This window comes from Prionailurus viverrinus, chromosome E1, assembly GCF_022837055.1.
Source record: "Prionailurus viverrinus isolate Anna chromosome E1, UM_Priviv_1.0, whole genome shotgun sequence".
Lineage (NCBI taxonomy): Eukaryota > Metazoa > Chordata > Mammalia > Carnivora > Felidae > Prionailurus > Prionailurus viverrinus.
The window spans coordinates 51,788,084-51,807,147 of record NC_062574.1 but is presented as its reverse complement, the minus strand read 5'-3'; the positions used below and the strand labels follow the sequence as shown (position 1 = coordinate 51,807,147).

Genomic DNA, 19,064 nt, shown 5'->3' with positions numbered 1-19,064 from the left:
TCCCCTCTGATCTGTGACACCCCCCCCCCCACACCCCCGCAGGGCAGGCTATCCAGGACCCACGCATCGTCCAGATCTGGGGCGGTCCCCTCCGGCCACAAGCTGGCCGCCCCCAGATGTTGGCCTGTCCGGCCCATTCCCTCACTCCGTCCCACCAGACACCGGGCCTGCCCTGCTGCTACCACGGCCCCTCGGAGTCCCTGAGGGCTCCTCCCAAGGATCCCGGCTGCCGTCCACGACTCCGAGACGCTGGCCGGACGAGAGGAACCTGAGACGGGCACAGGGAGGGAGGAGGGACGGGCGGAGGAGGCAGGACTGTGAAGCCGTGGGTGAACCTCCTGGCCGGCCCAGCCCTAGGATGTGGAGGCAGCCCAGAAACATGCGTGTGTCACATGGGAAGCCCCTCTCCGCTGGCCCAGGAGAACCTTCCAGAAGCCCCGGTTGGCCCAAAGGCAGCAGTTCTCAGGCCATAATAGGAAAATTCTGTGGTTGCTGAGCCACCCAGCCGACAAACGTGGAAGCAAGATGACAGGGGAGGCCCAACCACCAACAGCCCAGAACTAATAAAAGAAAAGGAAACTCGGATATAAGTCTGGTTCTTATTAAAAGGGTAAATTTAGCCCTTTGGCTGGGCAGAAGGGGCCGCCCTCGGACTCGGGGCTGAGAGTGACTCAGAGGGCCCCTCGGCCGGGGGGTCTGGGCAGCAGCGGCTGAGGGCCGCCCCCTCGCTTCTCTTCACACGGCCTTCCTTCCCTGCACGCTCTCCCCGGTGGGGCAGCCAGCACGTCCCCCTCCAGGACACTCCGGAGGGCAGGCAAGTGGGCTGGGGGCGTGGAGAGGGCCGAGCAGGTCTGCTCTCGGGGTTTGGTCTGATCGGGTCCTGCCGGCACGGGATGGAGACCGCGATGGGCGGGTCCCGATGGGACCGCGTTCCTGGGAAGGCTCCACGCCTGGGGGCGGTGAGTCTGCACTGCCAGCCAAGAGGACCAGACACCGGGTCCTGTGTGGCCTGGCAGTGGACTGGGGCCCGGAGACTGTGATCTTCCTCCTGCCGCCCCAGCCTCGCGAAGGCAACACCACTGGCTGCGTTGGGCAGAGGCCCCGAGGCCAGCACAGCCGGAGAAATTGAGGGGTGGGGGCCAGGTGCTGGCTGGAGGCCACCTGGGGTCAGGTTCACCCCAGGTGCATCCCCCATCCTGTGGATCCCTCTCTCCCTCTTTCCCTCCATCCATCCTGCCCTCCATTTACCCATCCATCTATCCACTTCTCCACCTGTTTATCCCTCCTACTGCCCCCAGATCAAGGTGCACGACTTGTCCCTCTCCTGCCACCCCTCACCCCCACCCAGAGGCCACCCCTGTTGCATGCCCACCTGGGTGCTGGCCCCGGAGCAGAAGGCATGTGCGCCACAGCTGTCGTGGGCACAGGCTCCCCACGCCATCACTCTAGCCTGCTGGCCACAGAGGTGGTTCTCTCGGCACTCAGAGCCGAGCTAAAGCATCACCGAGCCTGGGTTCGTAAGCCCCTCTGCTGCCCCAAGTAAGTGCAGGGCTCCTGCCCTGCCCGGAGCCTGGCAGCTTCAGGATGGGGCCCTTGGGGACGCCACATCTCCCCGGTGTGAGGAACATCCTAGATGACACCCCACATCCAGCCCAGGTCCAGACACAAGGCCTGGAAGCTGGGCTGGCTTGGGTGGGCGTGGAGGGGTCCAGAGACGCCTCCCAAAGACACCTAGTGAGGCTACAGGCTGACCGGGCACCTGGCACCCACAGCCAAGCGGGAGAGGCACTAGTGTGCGTCAGCGAGCTCCAGCAGAGTTGTGGCCGTGGGGCAGCGGGCAGGGACGGCCGTGAGCACTGGGGTCACTACTCTCCCGGCCATGTTGGGCTGGGAGAGCTCTGCCCCGCCATTGCAAGGACCCGGGTCAGCTTCTGCTCCCTCGTGCCTGAGAAGGACCGGGGACCGAGGGCCTGACTCCCAGAACGGAGCTGGCTCGGGCTGCGAGGTCCTGGAGTGGGGCCAGAAGGGGCACCGAGATCTCCATGGGTCACTGCATGGACCAGCCTGTCAAGAGTCAGCGCTTAACCAACTGAGCCACCCAGATGCCCCTTTCCTTTTTCCTTCCTTTTTTTCTTGCCAGGACTGACTTTCTGTCCTCATTTCCCAGCCACCTCCTTTAGGTCTGGTTCGATCCAGCCACGTGGGGACTCACGCTCTAGGGCTGCCCCTTCTAGAATACATCCCTTCCTGCCTCTTTCTCAAGGCTCAGTGTGCACTCGGCCTCCTCCGTGAAACCCAGCCCGACCCAGCCCTCCACTCGGCACCCGGCAGCGCGTCCAGGCACTAAACACCCATCGGGGCCCGAGGGAGAGGCCCGCTGCCAGGCACGGGCCCCTGGTGAGTCCAGGGTCCCAGCAGCTCAACCCTACGGAGAACAGAGACCAGAAAGCAGCAGGGACGGGCTGAGGAACAGCAGGGTGAGGCCACCCGACCCCAACGCCCCTCAGAGGCTGGTCCTGCCTCAGGCCCAGTCAGCGCAAGGCTGCCCTCAGGGCCAGAAGGGTCTCTTGGCCCACAGCGCTTTGCTCACGGCAGGGGGCTCCTGAAGGAGAGGACACGGGACCTGGCAGGAAGGGCACAGTGCCAGAGAGAAACCCGGGGCAAATGCCCACAGTAGAAGAGCCTGGGGACGCGGAAGGGAACAGAAGTCCTGAGAGCAGTGCCCGCAAATGCTTTGCAGGGTGTGGGATGCGAGGGCCGGGGGAGGGAGGTGGAGAAGAGGCAGGGGTCTAATGAAGCAGAGATGCCGTTCCTCTCTCAGACTGCACCACCGTGCAGGGGTGGGGGGGTGGGGGTCAGAGCAGGGGCTCCCGCCAAGCCGATGCCCTTGGCCGCGTGGAGGCCTGGCAGTATCCTGCCAAGAGAGCCAATGTGACTCGTCCAAGAGACGCCTGCGTGAGACCAAATCCCCAAGGGGACCCTGGGGGGAGCCTGGATCTGGGCCTGCCCGGCACCCGTGTCCAACGTTCCCAACAGACGGGGTCCCGAGTGACCCAGGCCCCGGGCCTCTCCTGGCCGAGACCTCTGGGCAGCCCGACCTTCTGAGGGGCCGTTCCTCCGCACGCCTTCCCTGCTGGCTCCTGGTGGGGGGTATAGACCCCGCCTGGCCCACAGGGCTCGCAGGGCAGCCCGGGGAGGGGACGGGTGTGCACCGGGGGCTCTCCGCACCCTCGCCGTGTCTTCCTGCAGCCAGGCCACTTTGACGAAGCACCCCATTCCCTCACATGTGTCAAAATGAGATATTCTAGTCTCTAAGAACAGTCAGAATACGGGGCGCCCGGGTGGCTCAGTCGGTTGGGCGTCTGACTTCGGCTCAGGTCATGATCTCACGGTTCATGGGTTCGAGCCCCGCGTCGGGCTCTGTGCTGACAGCTCGGAGCCCGGAGCCTGCCTCGGATTCTGTGTCTCCCGCTCTCTCTGCCCCTCCCCTGTTCACGCTTTGTATCTCTATCAAAAATAAATAAACGTTAAAAAAAAAAAAAAAAAAAAGAACAGCATAAATAGAAGGAAAACTCGCTCCTCAGAGGTAAAACGGTGGTGCTTCTGGGGACTCTTGGGGTGCAGGGCAAGGTGGGGGTGGGGAAATTGCACCCCACTGATCCAGAGGCCCCCAGGACAGAGCAGTAGCCCTGAGGTGGGAGGGGAGGCCTCTGGAATGGGGCCAGATTGAAGGCCAGGCCAGGGGAGGCCGTGGGGGACCAGGCCAGGGCCAGCCCAGCAGGGGCTTCCAAATGACAGAAAACCCAGCAGCCAACCCCCCATCCCAGCTCACCTGCCACCTGGCACCCTGCCCAATGCTCCCTGGCTGCCCATCCGCTAGGGGCCGGGGCCGGGGTTGGGGGGCGGCGGGCTGCATGGGTCCAGGGAGGAGGCACGTGGGCAGAGAACCAGCCCGGGGCTTCCGGCCCAGAGGCCTGTGCTCCCGCATTGCTCCCAATGTGACCAAGGGCAAACCAGTGGTGTCACTGAGCCTCTGTCACCTGGACCCCATCTGCCCCAGGAGACTCGTCCCCGAGCCTGAGGGCGGTCCCCCTCGCCCAATTCACACCCCGGGCTCCCAGCGAGTGTCCTGTGCAAAGGAGGGGAGGGGGCTTTGCGCTGGGCTGCCCAGACAGGCAAGGTCCCCCAGAGGACACCTCACACATAGCCTCCGAGGGTCAGAGGCCACAAATGTGCCATGACCCCTGGCTGCCTGTGCAGTGGCCAGCCCAGGGCCAGCTCCCCTCTCCTCAGGGGGACCCAGGGCCTGCACTGGCTGCAGGTGGTCCAGGGGGCAGCCCAGGTAAGCCCAGGGCACCTGCACCTGCACAGAGCAGGCGGCTGGTTCCGGAACAGCAGCAGAAGTGCTGCCCAGACCTGACGGTGCGACACCCCTGTCACCCAAGCCACAGCCTGAACCCCGGGCTCCGTCCGGAGAGTGAAACTCTAACCAGGCTCATTCATTAGACAAACAATTCTTGAGTGCCCGCAAAGTGCGGGGTCACCCGCCCTCACCCAGGCCCCGCCTGGGATCCGAGGAAGCCGCAGGCCAGGCACCCTGGCCTCCAACAGTGGCCCTTGGATCTCTCGGTGACCCGCACCGTCCTCGAGGCTATTTTGGGGCCAGCCTGCTGGCCTGCTGATGGCATCCCTGGGAGCAGACATCTCACAGGTGGGAAGATGATGCTGTGCTTCTGTGGACAACACGCCCGGCCAGCGGGGTAAGCAGGCCCACGCTTGTCTGAGGGCCCTCTGCCGAGCAGGGATGGGGCTTTTGAAGGGGACGGGCCAGAGCGGGGTCCCCGTGACCAAGTGGCGACAGGGTTGTGGAGCAAGGAGGGGGCAGGGGCCGAGAGGGAGGGAGTTCTCCAGCGGCTGGGCCGGGTCACACGCAGGGAGCCCGGGAACGTGGGGGCCTCGGCTGGCCAGCAGTTGGAGGAGGAGGGCCCGGGCCGCAGAGGGGACCTGGGAGTAGTTGGCATACTGGGGCAGTTATGGCCTCAGGAGGGGTCCAGATCCAGTGGGGCCCCCCACGAGCCCTGACCCCTGCATGGAACCCCCTCCCCTTGAGCGTGGGCAGGATTAGATTCACTTCTACGAACAGAAAACGCCCTTTGGAGATCAGGTCATAAAAAGACCGTGGCTGCCGCCTTGCTCACCACCCTTGGAACCGTTGTCACCAGCCAGCAGTCGACAAGGAACTGGGGCCTGTGACAGCCACGTGGCGGGGAGGGGGAGCTTGGAAGGGGGTCCCCCACAGCCAAACCTTGAGATGCCTGAAGCCCGGGTGAACACCTTCACTTAGAATCCTGAGCCACAGAAACAGAGACAATAAACGTTTGCCGTTGTAAGCTGCCAAGTTTGGGATGATCCGTTACACGGCGGGAGCTAACGAAGACACAGAGAAGCCCTGGAACCCAGGTGCAGAGGGTTTTTGTAGCATTTACAGTGGAGCCCGGAGCAGAGAAGGAACCTTCAGCAAGGGGAAGGGAGGATCAGGAGGGGAGTCGGCAACTCAGGGAACAGATCTGCTTCCGCAGACAAGCCAGAGATGCGGGTTTCTGTGGGAAGTGCCCCAGCCCCGCCCTGGCCAGCTGGCAGCCTCCCAGCCCGGCCACACAGAGGTGCCCCCCACCTCCCTTCTAGCAGAGCCGGAGCACTGTAGGCGCAAGCGGCCGCGAGGCCCCTGTGAGGTGTCTCGTCCTGTCCCTCCTCGCGCTCGGCACCGAAAGGACCGCTGGCCCAACTCCCACTCAAGCGAGGGCCCTTTGGACTTCATCGTTTTGGGTTTCCGCTACTTGTCATCAAATCTGCAACAGGTTACGAAGGACGAGGCAGCCGCACGTGCACCTTTCCAACTTTTCTCGGTCTTATCTGTATTCGCACACGTTTAGGGCTTCTCAAGAGCTGGCCTAAAGATGTATTACAACTTAATTTAGATTTAATTCTAATGTTAATTTAAAATAAATTAAAACCTTATTTTTAGGAGACCCAAAGGGATGCAAAAAGTCTCAAAAAGGGGACCAGCTTCAGGCTAACTGCCCACAGGCGACCTGCTGGCCGGGGTGGCTGGGGCACGTGGTGGGCTGCCTGGATGGGGACACAGGACACGTCCTGCAGGCTCCGGAGTCCAACCCCTCCCCCTCCCCAACCTGTGCAGGGTGAGGAGGGCCGGGCACACAGGCCGGGGACAAAGGGATCTGCTGTCACCTTCCTACAAGAAGCCGCTGAGGCCAGAAGGCAGCTGGGGACTGAGGCGCCTGGGTGGCTCAGTCGGTTGAGCGTCCGACTTCAGCTCAGGTCATGATCTCACGGTTTGTGGTTTCGAGCCCCGCATCAAGCTCTGTGCTGACAGCTCGGAGCCTGGGGCCTGCTTCGGATTCTGCTTCTCCTTCTCTCTCTGCCTACCCCCCGCTTGTGCTCTGTCTCTGTCTCTCAAAAATGAATGAATGAATGAATGAATGAATGAATGAAAAAGAAAAAAAGAAGGCAGCTGGGGGCCCCAGTTCTGCCCTCACCGCGTTCTCATCCATGTCTGGGTCCTGAACCCACCAACTGCTGGTCGCCAGGGCCCTGGGGAGTGCAGGGGAGGAGGCACCCGGGCTAGTGCCACAGGGGAGTGCAAGGTGCCTTCCTGAGCACACGCACAGGGACAGGACAGGGACAGGAGCAAGGGGCTGGGAGGGAAGAGTGAGTAGGGCCTGCAGGGGCAGGTGCAGGGGGGCTTGTGGGGAAGGACCTCAGTGAGCCTCAGGCTGGGGTGGCCTGCAGTCCAGCTGGTGTGCTGGGTCAGGTCAGCACACAGGCTCGGCTTGAGAGAGACGAGGGCAGCCCCCGGGGCAGCCCCCGGCTGGAGAGCCAGAGGAGGAAGGGAGGACGGGGAGAAAGGAGGGAGGGAGGGAGGGAGGCGCTAACCTGAGAGTTTCCGGGCCTCTCGTGCTCAGTCAGGACCTGAGTGGCAGAGGACAGAGCCAGCCAGCTGTGGCTGGGTGACCCTCCCCGTCTGGCAGTCAGTGGCCGCCCCCCTGGCAAGTGTCCCCAGCCCCGGGGTCTTGCTGAGTCTTGCTCTCATTGGCCCAAACTGACTACAAGTCTGGGCCCAGGTGCCTGTCTGGGGCCAGGGTTTGGGGGTGTAGAAAAGGAGGAGCAGAAAGGAGGCTGGCTGTGGAGTCCTGCTCAGGCCCTGCCAGGTACACACGTGCTCGGGGAGGCCCGGGACACACACAGGCTGGGAGAGGAGAGACGCAGGTCCACTCACAGCCCCAGGCCGGAGTCCTGGGCCGCGACCACCCGCATCTCTGCACACTCACGAGGGAAGAGGTGCCCACAGATGCATCTCTCCCTGCTGACCCGCCTGGGGGGTTCAGGGTCGGTTCACAGGCAGGGCCCCTCCAGGATGCAGTGGCACCTCAGCTGAGGAGCCCAAGGGTGACCCCAAGAGCCTCCCTTGCCCCAGGCAGAGAACAGCCCTGCACCTCCGGGCCCCGGGGCCTGCCCTGGGTCATCTGCCCAGCCTCCCGGGGTCATCCTGCCTCTGACCTTGGACCGTTCCCTGTGGGCTCCAGAGAGGTCCCCAGTGTCCCCTCCATCTACCGACCCAGGGCCACACACACCACGCTGCGGGGCTCTAGGACCTGCAGGCCGCTCGGCCCAGACCTGGGTCTCTACCTCCCCAGTGCCGGGGACGGTGGCAGGACCCCAGTGCTGGGGTGCAAGAGCCAGAATGCATTTTTTAAAAGTTTTTTTTAAAGTTCAGTTATTTGTTTTGAGAGAGAGAGAGGGAGCAGGAGCAGGGGAGGGAGCGGGAGCAGGGGAGAGAGAGAATTCCAAGTAGGGTCCACACTATCGGCACAGAGCCTGACACGGGGCTTGAACCCACCAACCGTGAGGTCATGACCTGAGACAAAAACCAAGAGTCAGACGCTTAACCGACTGAGCCCCTCGGGTGCCCCCAGAACCCCTTGTCTAACTCTGTGGTCAGACTAAGGCCCCAAGACCACAGGACCTCAAGACAGACACCACGGAGAAGGGCCGGGGGGACTATGACCCGTGAAGGTCTGCCTGACTGTCCCCAGGGAAGCAGCCCTTCCTGCAAGACCCAGGGCTCTGTCACTTTGTCTCCAGGCCTCCGGGCACATCCTGGGGCAGGACTGTGTACAAGCATGTGTCCAGCCAGCTCTAACGGGCTCCTAAGGGACAGAGCCGGGGCTGCCGATTGTCAGAAAGCCTGGGCACGGCCAGTCCCGCCACGCACAGAGCTTGAGCTCCAGAAAGCAAAGCGGCACAGCGTGAAAGGCTTGCCTGCCCGGGACGGAGACACCATGGTGGCAGGGGGTGAGACCCACGACCCCTGCCTTCTCCCTGCCCCCTTTTCCCTCCACAGCTCTCATCTTCCTTTGGTTGGTTGCCCCCCCCACCCCCACCCGTGACCCCACTGCAGGGCGCAGCCACCCACACGGCCACCAGGGATGGGAGGGGCATGTCCTCCCCTCCCACCAGCGCCCTGTGACCCAGGTGAAGCCTCTGGCTTCTGCCCCCAACCCCTGCCGCCAGGTGTGATACTAACACAGGGGAGAGCTCACTGTGCCAACCTGCTCAGCTCCGACACCTTTTAGAATGTGGCACAGCTTGGGAGCCTCTGCAATGACACAAGATGCTTCTGGAAGGTGAGGAGATGCTGCCCTGGCCCCTGGGAGGTGGCTGCAGAGGCTGGGGACATGTGGAGGGCACCGCCAGCACAAGCGTCCCCGTGCCGTGCTCGGGTGTGGGGGCGGGGCAGCTTGGTTTTAGCGAGGAGACCTAGGGCCAGTGCAGGCCCTGGCACATCTCCCCAGGTCGGTTCCCCCAGAGAGGGTCCTGGTCTGCCCTCTTCTCCAGCGTGGGGGTGACACTGCAGGACAGAGACCTCGTGTCCACAAGCACACACGTGCCGCCCGAGCTCGGCACACACCCCCCTTGCGGCCTCCCCCGTCCTGGGTGGCCCAGCTCTGGCAGGCCGCGGGGACAGAGGACACGGACACCCCACACTCAGGCCCCTGCCGTCCACTGGGGTAGGGACCCCCACCGCCACGGGTCAGGGTGGCTGCGCTGGGATGGCCACGGAGCACGTGGGGCAGGAGGTGGGCTGCAGGCGCAGGAAGGCCCTCCGGAGTAGGACAGGGGGAGTCCGAGCAGAGCTGGGGGCACGTTCGGGGCTGGGGGGCCTGGGCAGAGCTGCATGGCAGAATCACTTGGGGCTCTGGAAATGCGTGAGGCCGGGACCCTCTAGGGCCAGCTGCGGATCAGAACAAGGGCGGGGCACAAGGCCTGGGCACCGGCGGCCTAGGCACCGGCTGGAGGGTGGCTCCGGGAGGGGCGGGGGGTAGGGAAGCAGAGGTGCGTGGGGCAGTGCAGTGGCCATGGGAACAGCCTGCGGCCGGCAGGGGCCCGGGCCAGGGGCTCCGGGGTCCACAGCGAGAGGGCAGGAAGGAGCTAAAATGAGGTGGGCAGCTCACCAGGTCCAAGCCCCGTAAGTGAGGGCCCCGAAGGGGCTCCACCCCGGCAGGGGCCCAGGAGCAGGTGGCGGGAGACAGAATAGCGCGCACATTCAGGTCACTGGGCAGGTGGGCGCAGAATTCGGGTGGGATTCCCCGAAGGCTGGTCGTGGGTGAGCGTGAGACCTGTCCGGTGGCCTGAGCACAGGTGAGCAGGGTGCGGCCTGCATCCGGGCCCTGGGGGCACAGGTGAGCTCAGCCAGTTACCCTCTGGCTGGTCCACTGGGGTCCGCAGGGTGGGCCTCTGCCTCTGTCCACAAAGGGGACATGGGCTGTGCCTGGGATGGAGTCTGTCACTCAGTGTTGCTGGGTGGACGCCGGGCAAGCAGTGTAGCCCCACCCACTGCCAGCACCGCTGTCCCCACCCTGGGCTCCGTTCCTGGGGCCCCCAGAGGGCCTTCTTCTCACCCCTGTCCAGCCGTGCACCACGCCTGCCTCTGGGTCGGGGGGGCCACAGTGTGCTCCCCCCGCGCTGCCTGTGGGGTGGACATCCCCCGGAGGAAAGCCCCTGGCTTCCCGGAGGGACAGGCCGAGGGACCCGGCCGAGACCCACCTTCCTGGGAGGACGGCACAGGGCGTTGGTTGAGCTCTTATTCAACTCACCTCAGGACTCACTTTCTTGACGGGGTGCCCCCAGAAGGCACTGCTCCCAGACCACCCTCGGGGACCCCAGCCTGCTGCTTTAGAGGCTCCTGCGGACAGCACACCCATCTTCTCCTCCCCTCCCCCATTTCTGGAAATTTCCAGTGGAAAACCAAGTTCCTGCCCTGAGGGGGGCGGGGAGGGGGCTTCATCTTTCCATCCGGTTCCAGGCACACAGTGGGTCCCCCCACCGAGCCTCAAAAGCATTTGCATCGAGAGACACTGGACTCTTTGTTGGGGGGCCTGGGAGGGGACAGGGGGCAGGGAACCCAACCCACCTGTTTATTCCCTTCTCCTCCTCCCCCCACCCAGGTCAGAATGAAAAACTCTTCCTGGCTGATCCAATCTGGAACCTAATCGTCTAGACAGCTGCAGCGGCCCTCGGATGCCAGCCCGGCTGGCTCCCAGCTTGGGCGCTGGACACCTCCCCGCCAGGCCCTCGGCAAATCCAGCACCCCCCACCTCCCGCGGGCGTAGCCCAGTTCCCACCGGTCGCCTGGCCTCCGGAGGCAGCTGTTCACAGGGCCACAGGAGGCAGTAATATTATATATTACAACAAACAGGGGCGGCCCACTGACAAATAGACCTGCGTGATCTAAACGGTATATTATCCCATAAAAACGTCAGCGGGCAGAGCGTCAGAGCCAAGGCAGAGCGGCAGCCCCACGCACATGGGCTCCCGAGGCCCGAGCTCGGTCGGCGCGGCCGGGAGGCTGCGGGACATTTTCTAGAGGCCGCGGGACATTTTCTAGAGGCCGCATGCTGGCTCTGATTTTGCGGTTTGCTTGTGGTACCCAGTCTTTGGTGCGACAATGGAGACCCCAGAGGTTAATGGGGGCCGGAGACCCGGGAGCTGGTCCCTAGTGGATGAGTCAGGGGTGGGGGGGGGGGGGGGTAAGAGCAGAGCAAGTCGCCTATCTGCCAGACAGGCTGTGAGCTCTGCGTCCCAAAGCCCCACGTCAGCGTGGAGAATGTCGTGTGATGCGAAGGCCCCAGGAAGAACGGGCAGCAGCAGGGTCACCTCTCCAGTGGGCTGCAGGCGGCGACTGGTTTGAGAACCTTCTCTGGACAGGTGACGATGAGCCAGGCTTTCCTGCACAGGGGCCTGGCCTGGGGGAAGCTTTCTTCTTAGAAACTGCCAGAAGTCGCTCAGGGTGGATGCTGATAGGCAAGGCAGCTGCTGTCTGAGGACGTGAGACCATGACAGCATGGCTGTGAGGGGTTTTCTCGTGGCACTAGGTGACAGAGAGCAGCCCGGATGCGGGGCAGAGGCCTCACGTCCCTTCCGCGCCGGCCCTCGCGTAGAGACCGGACCCCTCTAAGACCACGCCGAGGGAAGGCACGGGCGGCGGGCCGAAATCAGGGGGCCTGGTGGGGACCCCCAGGGACTCTGGACACGCCAATCAAGACAGCGGCCACACAGGATCCAGGGGGTGGAGGGCAGCTCCCATCTGCTGGGGGCCCATATCCAGAGGCCTCTTCCAGGATGCAGGGAAAGATGGCTGGGGGGGCGGGGGACGGGGGGCGCCCAGGGCCCCTCTCCACCCACCTGAAAAGAGTTCACTCCCAGGGGCACTGGCTGAACTCTCTCTGTGCTAGGGAGCCCCCCCCCCCCACTCCCTGGAGCTGACCCAGGGGCATCTTGGGAAGTGTAGTCTTTTAGGGATCAGGAAGGCCTGCAGGCATTTCTGGGGGTGTTCCACCGAGGAACCACGGAAGAAGAGGAGGGTGCAAAGGGGACTACCTGACCCTAATCCCTGCGGGAAATTTAACATGCCTGAGAACGGCTGAATTTAGACACCAGCCAATGCTGCAGTTCCCGCCCCAGGCCTTTGCGTGCTGGTTTCTCTAGCAAGCCCACCCAGCTCTTATTTTGGCGGGGAGACCCGGGAACTCCCTAGAGAGGAAAGACCTCGACCAAAGTGCCCCCCCCCCCACCTCCTGCCCTCCTCTGGCCACTGACCCCAGACACCAGGAGAGAGAAGCGCCGGCCAGAGGACAGGGGTGCTACCTGGCGGGCTCCAGGAGAGGCTGCGACGCATCCCGCACACTCTAGAACATTATTTACGCTCACAGCCTGCTCTGATGACATATGTAAGTTGACAGCGAACAGCCTATCAACTTGCTGGAGTGTATCTTGATTGTTAAAACACACTCTTAAAGGTGTACGATCATTTATCAAATTAAAATAGCCACACCTTGCCGGTCTCTTTTCTGCCTCCCCTGACCGCCCCCCCACCCCCACCCCGCGGCCTCCCTCCTCCTCCGGCCTCCTGGGCACCCCACCCTTTCACCCAGGCCCTGCTCCAGCGTCCTGTGCTTCCAGGGACCCTAGGCCCAGCGCCGCCCCCCCCCAACCCTGCCCCAGGCTAGGACAAGCCCACTAATCGCCAAGAAGTGACAAACACCAGAAGCCCCACCAATTAAATTTAAACTCATGCAAAGCTCAGTGGCCAGTAAATTATTATTTTTATTAGCTTGAACCAAGTTCCCGTAAGAGAGAAAGTCAACTTGCTCCCATGAATGGCTCTTGTATAATTTATTTAACTCTGTGCTCTTTGCCAAAGCCTGGAATATTTTTAGCCCGTTCTGTTGTTGGATTTGGCTTTTTTATGTGTGTTTCTGAGGGGTATTTTTAGCCTCATCCGTGTTATTCTAACAGACTCCTATGCGTTCGGTCCTGTCTGTGCGGGCTGTTGAACCCAGTCTCGAAGCAGAGGAGGGAGATTTCTAAGAATAACCGGGGAGCGTTTGGGGGGGGTGCGTGTGTTTTCCAGGGGAGATGTGCTATCCATACGAGGCCGCTCCCTGCCTCGCCGGCTAATTTGCTTTATTACTCACGTGACCTGAATATTCCTATAGGAATATCCTTATAGGCAATAATCAGACGTGGGCAGCGCAAGCCCCACTGAGAAAAAACCCACATTCCAAAAATGGCTTCGGTGGGGCGGGCAGGGCGGCCACAGCCGGGCTGGTCTACGCGGCCGCCGGGATTCCCGGGGCTCTGAGGCTGGGCGGCCGCTTTCATGTCTGGTTCTGTCACTTTCAGAGCAGGATGGGTAGAGTCTTCAGAAAGTAACTCTTTTCACACCTACTTAATGTTGGTAACTGTTGCAGAAACACTCCGTCGTGTCATTGAGTTAATGAGGTATTTACGAAAATGTATTTTTTTCTTTACAAAAAAATATCACATGATGAGGGAGGGGGAACCTTTGATGGGGTCTTTTCACACTAGGAAATTATCTTTTTTCCTCTAGTGTGTTTTGCTTTCTTTCCTTTCGAGGCTGGCAATCAGAAGCCCGTTCAGCAGGGAAGGAGTCTGCGGCACTCCCAGCAGAAGGGACCTGCTGCCCGATTTATTCCCAACGTCCCCAGGCCCCAGGCCCCTGGCTTCCAGGCCGGGCCATTTATACCATTTATACCCCGAGAGAGAGAGAGAGAGAGAGAGAGAGAGAGAGAGAGAGAGAGAGAGAGAGAAGAGGTAAAGAGGAGAAGCCAACCCACAGCCAGATTACTGAAACCAAGACTCTCGGCACCTCCGCACCTCCGCCTACCTCGGCTGGAGGCCCGATGATTCTCGAAGGCTGGGCCTGATGGGCCTGAGGGGGTATGGGCAGAGGTGGATACAGGAGGCCTGGAGCTGACTGGCCGGAAGAGGCGGTGGGGACCCGCTTCTCCCAGGCCAGGCTGCCAATTTTTTAAATGCTCCGAGAGAGAGGCGCGGTCCCCAATCGCTCCGGGCAGTAGTGCTGATGAAAAACCTTGGGTTGATGCGTTGTTGATTTTCCTCCCCCCCCCACCCCCCCAGATTTCACAGCTTTGCCTCCGGACCATCTGTATTAGAGACAAAATCTAACACTGCACTAAAAATAATGATTCCAAACATTTTAATTGCACCTTTTGGTGACAAGGTTACTGGAACAGCACTTTACCATAAAACCGTACAGCCCGATTCTAAAGCTACAAGCACTTCCATTTTTAGAAAAACAATGGAAGAAACCTGACGTCCCATCAGGGTCCTCAAGCTGACATTTTGAAAACACTGGGTGGGGCAGCACGGGTGGCGGCCTGGTGGCCGGAGCCCCTGGGCCCGGCCAGGGTGGCCGAGGTGACTGGACCCTACTACTCCCCCGTCAGACCTGCACATAGCAAGAAGCTCAGACAATTCTCCTTTCGGCGGGGCGGTCGGAGCGGGGAGGGGCGGCCGGCTGCGGCAGCCTTGGCCTGGCCTGCGGATCCGAGGCCATCTGCGGAAATGGGAAGAAGAATCCGCCAAACTAGCCATTTGGAAATCCGTGCACAAGATGGGGAAAAATTTTTTTAACTTAATTATACTTTTTTCTTTCTAAACTAGATCATATATAGATACAGACCAGAGCAAAGTGATCTGGTGTATAATTCCTTTAAAAAAAAATTGATGTAGCTAAATTTTAAAAACCAATACGATATTCTGGCTTTCAGCAATTTCAAAAGGCTTTCAGCAGCAGATGTTTCTTGCTGGATGCCCGCTCGGCCAGCCTTTCCGTCACTAATGGGTCGGACACCTCCAAGCACAATAGGTCTCTCTGGTCCCCCAGGGGGGTGGAAATGGCCTCCAGGAACAGGGAACACGTGGCCCTTCAGCCCCCCTCTGAGGGTGCCCTGGGGACCTCCAGCGCCCTCTAGAGCACCCTGCGTATGGGGAGACGGGCTGGGTCTAGGTCAAGGACACACACACCCGGCCAGCGCCCACCCAGTATCTCCCAAACCCAGCATGGCCTCTGCTCCAAGAACCACGTGGTCAAACTTGAAAAGAGCAAGACAATGGTTCGGGCCACCCCGACCGCATTCCCACCTGACTTGGTGGTGCCTCCATCCGGCAAAAACAGCAGAAAAGGGACATGGTGGCTGACCAGGACCTGGCTAGGCTGTGGGCGGATGAGTGGGGGCAGAAGAGGCAGCGGTGACCTGAACTGACGGGGAATCCCACCTGGCTGTGCCTCCCCAGAGTGGGATAGCCCTGGGGAAGCCTCAGTGTCAGGGGCCCTTCCAGACCCTTGTTTTTTTCTGTGATGCTGCTACCTGCTAGGCTAGTGGGCCTGGCATATGGGGGGGGGGGGGTGAGTACAGCTGCTCTCTCCCCATCCCCCAGCCTGCAGGCTCGGCCTTCCCACCCTCAGCAGGGGCTGCAAGCCAGCAGCCTGGAGAAGGGGCTAGTAGGGGGGTGTGCTGTCCCTGCTGCCACGGTGAGCCCTGGGCCGCAGCCCCCCAGTGTGGGCTGAGCCGGGTGGGCAGCACCTCCAAAGCAGGGGCAGGAGGGACACTTAACTTCAGGGACAGCCTGGCCGGATATTTTTAAATCACCCATTTCCCAAGCAAGTACTTTTCCTCTTTTGAGTTATAAATCTAGAGAGGGAAAAAAGAAATGGATAGAAAGAGGAAACAGCGAGGAAGAGAAAAAAAAAAAGGGCAGCCTTGCCGAAGGCTCGCGCTGGGGCAGGAAACGGCACGGGGCTGATTCCAGGAGGGCACGGGAGCCCAGCCCCTCCACTCTCTGCCTTCGTCTAACTTTCCGAATCTCTTCATGTTGTGAATGCTAAAAGCCCATTAGTAATTAAGCAATTTTCATATTTTTTCTTTTTAGGAAATTTATGTTTTCCTTTCTGACTGCCCTCCCTTCTGACTTTTTCCCTTCTAGCTCGACTCTTCCATCCGTTTTAATCCACACGCTAATTGTAATCCCATTAAAGCAGATATAATTTTATTAGTATTCACAGTTCATCAAGCTAGCAATAATAACTGTTACTGCCAAATTGACAAACAAAAAAAAGCGGCAAACAACATTTCTGATGTTTAGGACAAACTGTAAACAAAAGCAAGCCAGCCTTCAAGGGTGACCAGCAGGCCCCCACACCAAGCCCCAAACCATTCCTGCAAACTCTGTGGCCGCTGGCCAGTGACCCCCGGGGTCTCCTCGAGGCAGCTGCCCCTCGGCTACTGGCTGCCGGGCTCTGCTTCTCCCCTGACCTTGCTCAACAGTAATATCAAAGCCACCTCAGAAGGGTTAGGGTGGCTCCGGAGGCCTGGGTCAGCCCTGCCAAGGACCAGCCCTCTCCGGAAGGGGATCGGAGAGGACAGGAACGCCGGGCAGCCACAGTTCCCTCCTCTTGGAGCAAATTCGCTGCGAACTCGCCTGCACCGAAATACGGAGGCAGTCCCGCGCCACCCCCAGCCCGGCCGGCGCCCGGCGCTGCCCTCCCCCAGGGCCGCGGGCCGCCAGCCTGGGCCGCGCTCTGGCCACGCTTTGTCCGGCTTTAGCAGGATACCAGAGGCACTTGTGAAAGCACACGCAGCCCCTGCAAACCCATTCTCACCCTGACACTTCAAGGCTTTATATAGAAACAGGATTTGCTCGTCTTACACCGGCAGTCCCTATTAACGCTCACCCCTCGCGCACACCGCCCTAATCCGCCAGGCCGCGGCGCCCCCCCACCCCGCCCCCCAGTCACAACAGCCGTTTTGTTCCCGCAGAAAGTGCCTCGTTGTCCCAGCCCCAGAATGTCTTAAGGATGTGAATGCAGAATGCAGAAATGAGGTTTCCGCGGAATTTAGTTCTTCTGCAGGAACGGGTGGGGGAGGGGGGCAGGAGGGGAAAGGCTTTATTTTTAGCCGGCTCCGGGGCTGCCCCGCCGAGACCCCGGAGACCCCGGGGAAGGCCGCTCTAAACCGCGATGATCCGGCTCGGGGGGCCCCCGCTCGGGGCCCGCCACCGGTGCCCGTGCAGGGAAATGAAACCGAAGGCTGCTCCGCAAGCGCTCCCAGCCGCGGAGGGGGCGCGCGCCCGTTCCCCCAGGCCCGCGCCCACCTCGCGGCCGGGCCTCCTCTCCCGCGCCCGCCCGGGCCGGCACTGACCTGTGTGCGAAGCCATGGGCAGCGGCGACGGGAAGTACTTTCCGGGCTGGAAGTGCGCCGGGGGCTGCGCGGCGGGCCCGGCGGGGGCAAGGCGCGCGGCGGCGGCGGCGGCGGCGGCGCTGCGGTGGCCCAGGCTCCCGCGCTCCGACAGCAGATGCGGCGGCGGCGCGAAGTCGCGGCCATCCATGCCGGGCCCCGGCCCCGGCCCCGGCCCGCCGCCGCCTCCGGGGAGCAGCGCGGCCGGGGCCCGGGGGCGGCTCGGCGCGCGGGCGGCGCGCGGGCGGCGCGGAGGAGGCGGCGTCCGGGGTCACCGGCGGGGTGGCGGGCCGGTCAGCACGCCGGCGGACTGGGCTCCTCGGCGGGCGGCCGCGCGCCGAGCCGGCGGCCGCCGTGCGGGTCCATAGTCTGCGGAGGCAAGCACAAGAGACTCGGTGACTCGGGGGGCTCGGTTCGCCTGGGGGTCCTCGCCCCGCCCGCCGGCCGGAGCCGCGGCCGGGCCGGGCCGGGCGGCCGGGCCCGGGGCACGCGGCTCGTGTCCCGCCGCTCACGCGCGCGCCGGGGCCCCCGGACCGCCCGGTCCCCGCGCGCACACGCACCGTCCCGGCCACGCTCGGCCCCGAGGAGCCTGGGGGAACCCGGCTGCAGCGCTCGCCGCTTCCCCTCCGCGTCCCCGCGGGTCCCTGCGGCGAGGGCGCCGCGGCAAAAGGCTGCTGGCTCCGCTGGGTGATAAAAACCCAAATCTGCGAAGCCATCACGCACACGCACACACACACACACACACACACACACACACACACACACTCACTCACTCACACGCACACCCTCTCCCCTCCCCCGCTGCCCAGAGGTGTCTCGGAGGAAAAGGCCCGAGGTCCACGCTTGCCTTTTTCCTCTCCCCCGTCATTCCGAGGTCCAGCTTTTACTACATTCCGCTTAACCGAATAACCATGCTAATTAAGCGAGTAATTTTATTGATTGTAACTCAAGACTTTTTTTTTTTTTATAACCTTCCTTTTCTCCCCTTCTCCCATCCCCCCATGCGTCTTTCGGCCCATTCTTTAGAACCTGCCGCCCTCCCCCCTCAACGGGAGGAGGCCCCCGTCCCCAGCACCAAGCGGGGACCCTGGGCCGGGGACCCCGGGCCAGCTTCCCAGAGTCCCAGGAGTCTGCGTCCGCTGCCAGTGTCACCTGGGCGGCCACGCCGCAGTGCCCGGCCTGCTGTCCCCGAGCCGGGAGCTTCCCGGCGAGGCTGAAACAATTACCCCGCCCCCCAAATTTGCCCAGGATCTGCCTCTGCGGACTGGGGACTTTAGGGAGGGGGGGGTGCTTTGAGAGTCAGAAATTGTTTTCTCTTAACGCCCCACATCGGCCATAGAATTTCTCCCTGCAGCGTCTGCCCCGGGTCTCCCGGCAGCCGGCAGCCCGGGGCAAGCAGGGTCTGTGGCGGCCAGCTCGGCCCCCTGGGCGAGGAAAGTCGGCCAGCCCCGTGCACCCTTCCTCCCAGCTGAGGCCCCAGCAGACCCTGGGACTCAGTTATGGGTTTCCACCTCCCGGCAGGGACACTTAGAAACACCCCCCACCTCCCTTCTTTTCCACCCCCACCCAACCAAGGGAGTGCACTGCGGGGCTGAGCGTGGAGCCACGGAGCCGGGGACAAACCGCACCACTGTGAGTGAGCGTGTGCAGCTCTCCCACCCTGCATATCGCTCTTAACCTCCTAAACCTGCATTGTTTTAATGTTCTTTATCCCCTCCAACAAAAGGGAGATGGGCAGGCTCAATGTTAATTGTGAACCCTGCAGGAAACCTGGTTTGTTTGGGGTTTTTTTTAGCCGTCCCACCGTGAAGAGAGGGCGAATAAGATGTTTTCCATCTCGTGAATACCATTTTAAATTGTTATATGTAATGCTACGAGTTCTACAACGTCTTATTTGCAGACTATTTGGTGTTTGATTTAATC

General features: G+C 61.9%; 1 protein-coding gene across 1 annotated transcript in view; it reads right to left on the bottom strand.

Moving 5' to 3' along the window:
* The window catches only part of BAHCC1 (BAH domain and coiled-coil containing 1), a 59,241-nt gene extending 41,949 nt beyond the window's left edge, over positions 1–17,292 (bottom strand). Inside the window, exon 1 of the mRNA XM_047833163.1 lies at positions 17,106–17,292. Within this exon, the coding sequence (XP_047689119.1) occupies positions 17,106–17,292 (187 nt within the window). The remainder of the gene's footprint in view (positions 1–17,105) is intronic.
* Between the last annotated feature and the right edge of the window lie 1,772 nt (positions 17,293–19,064).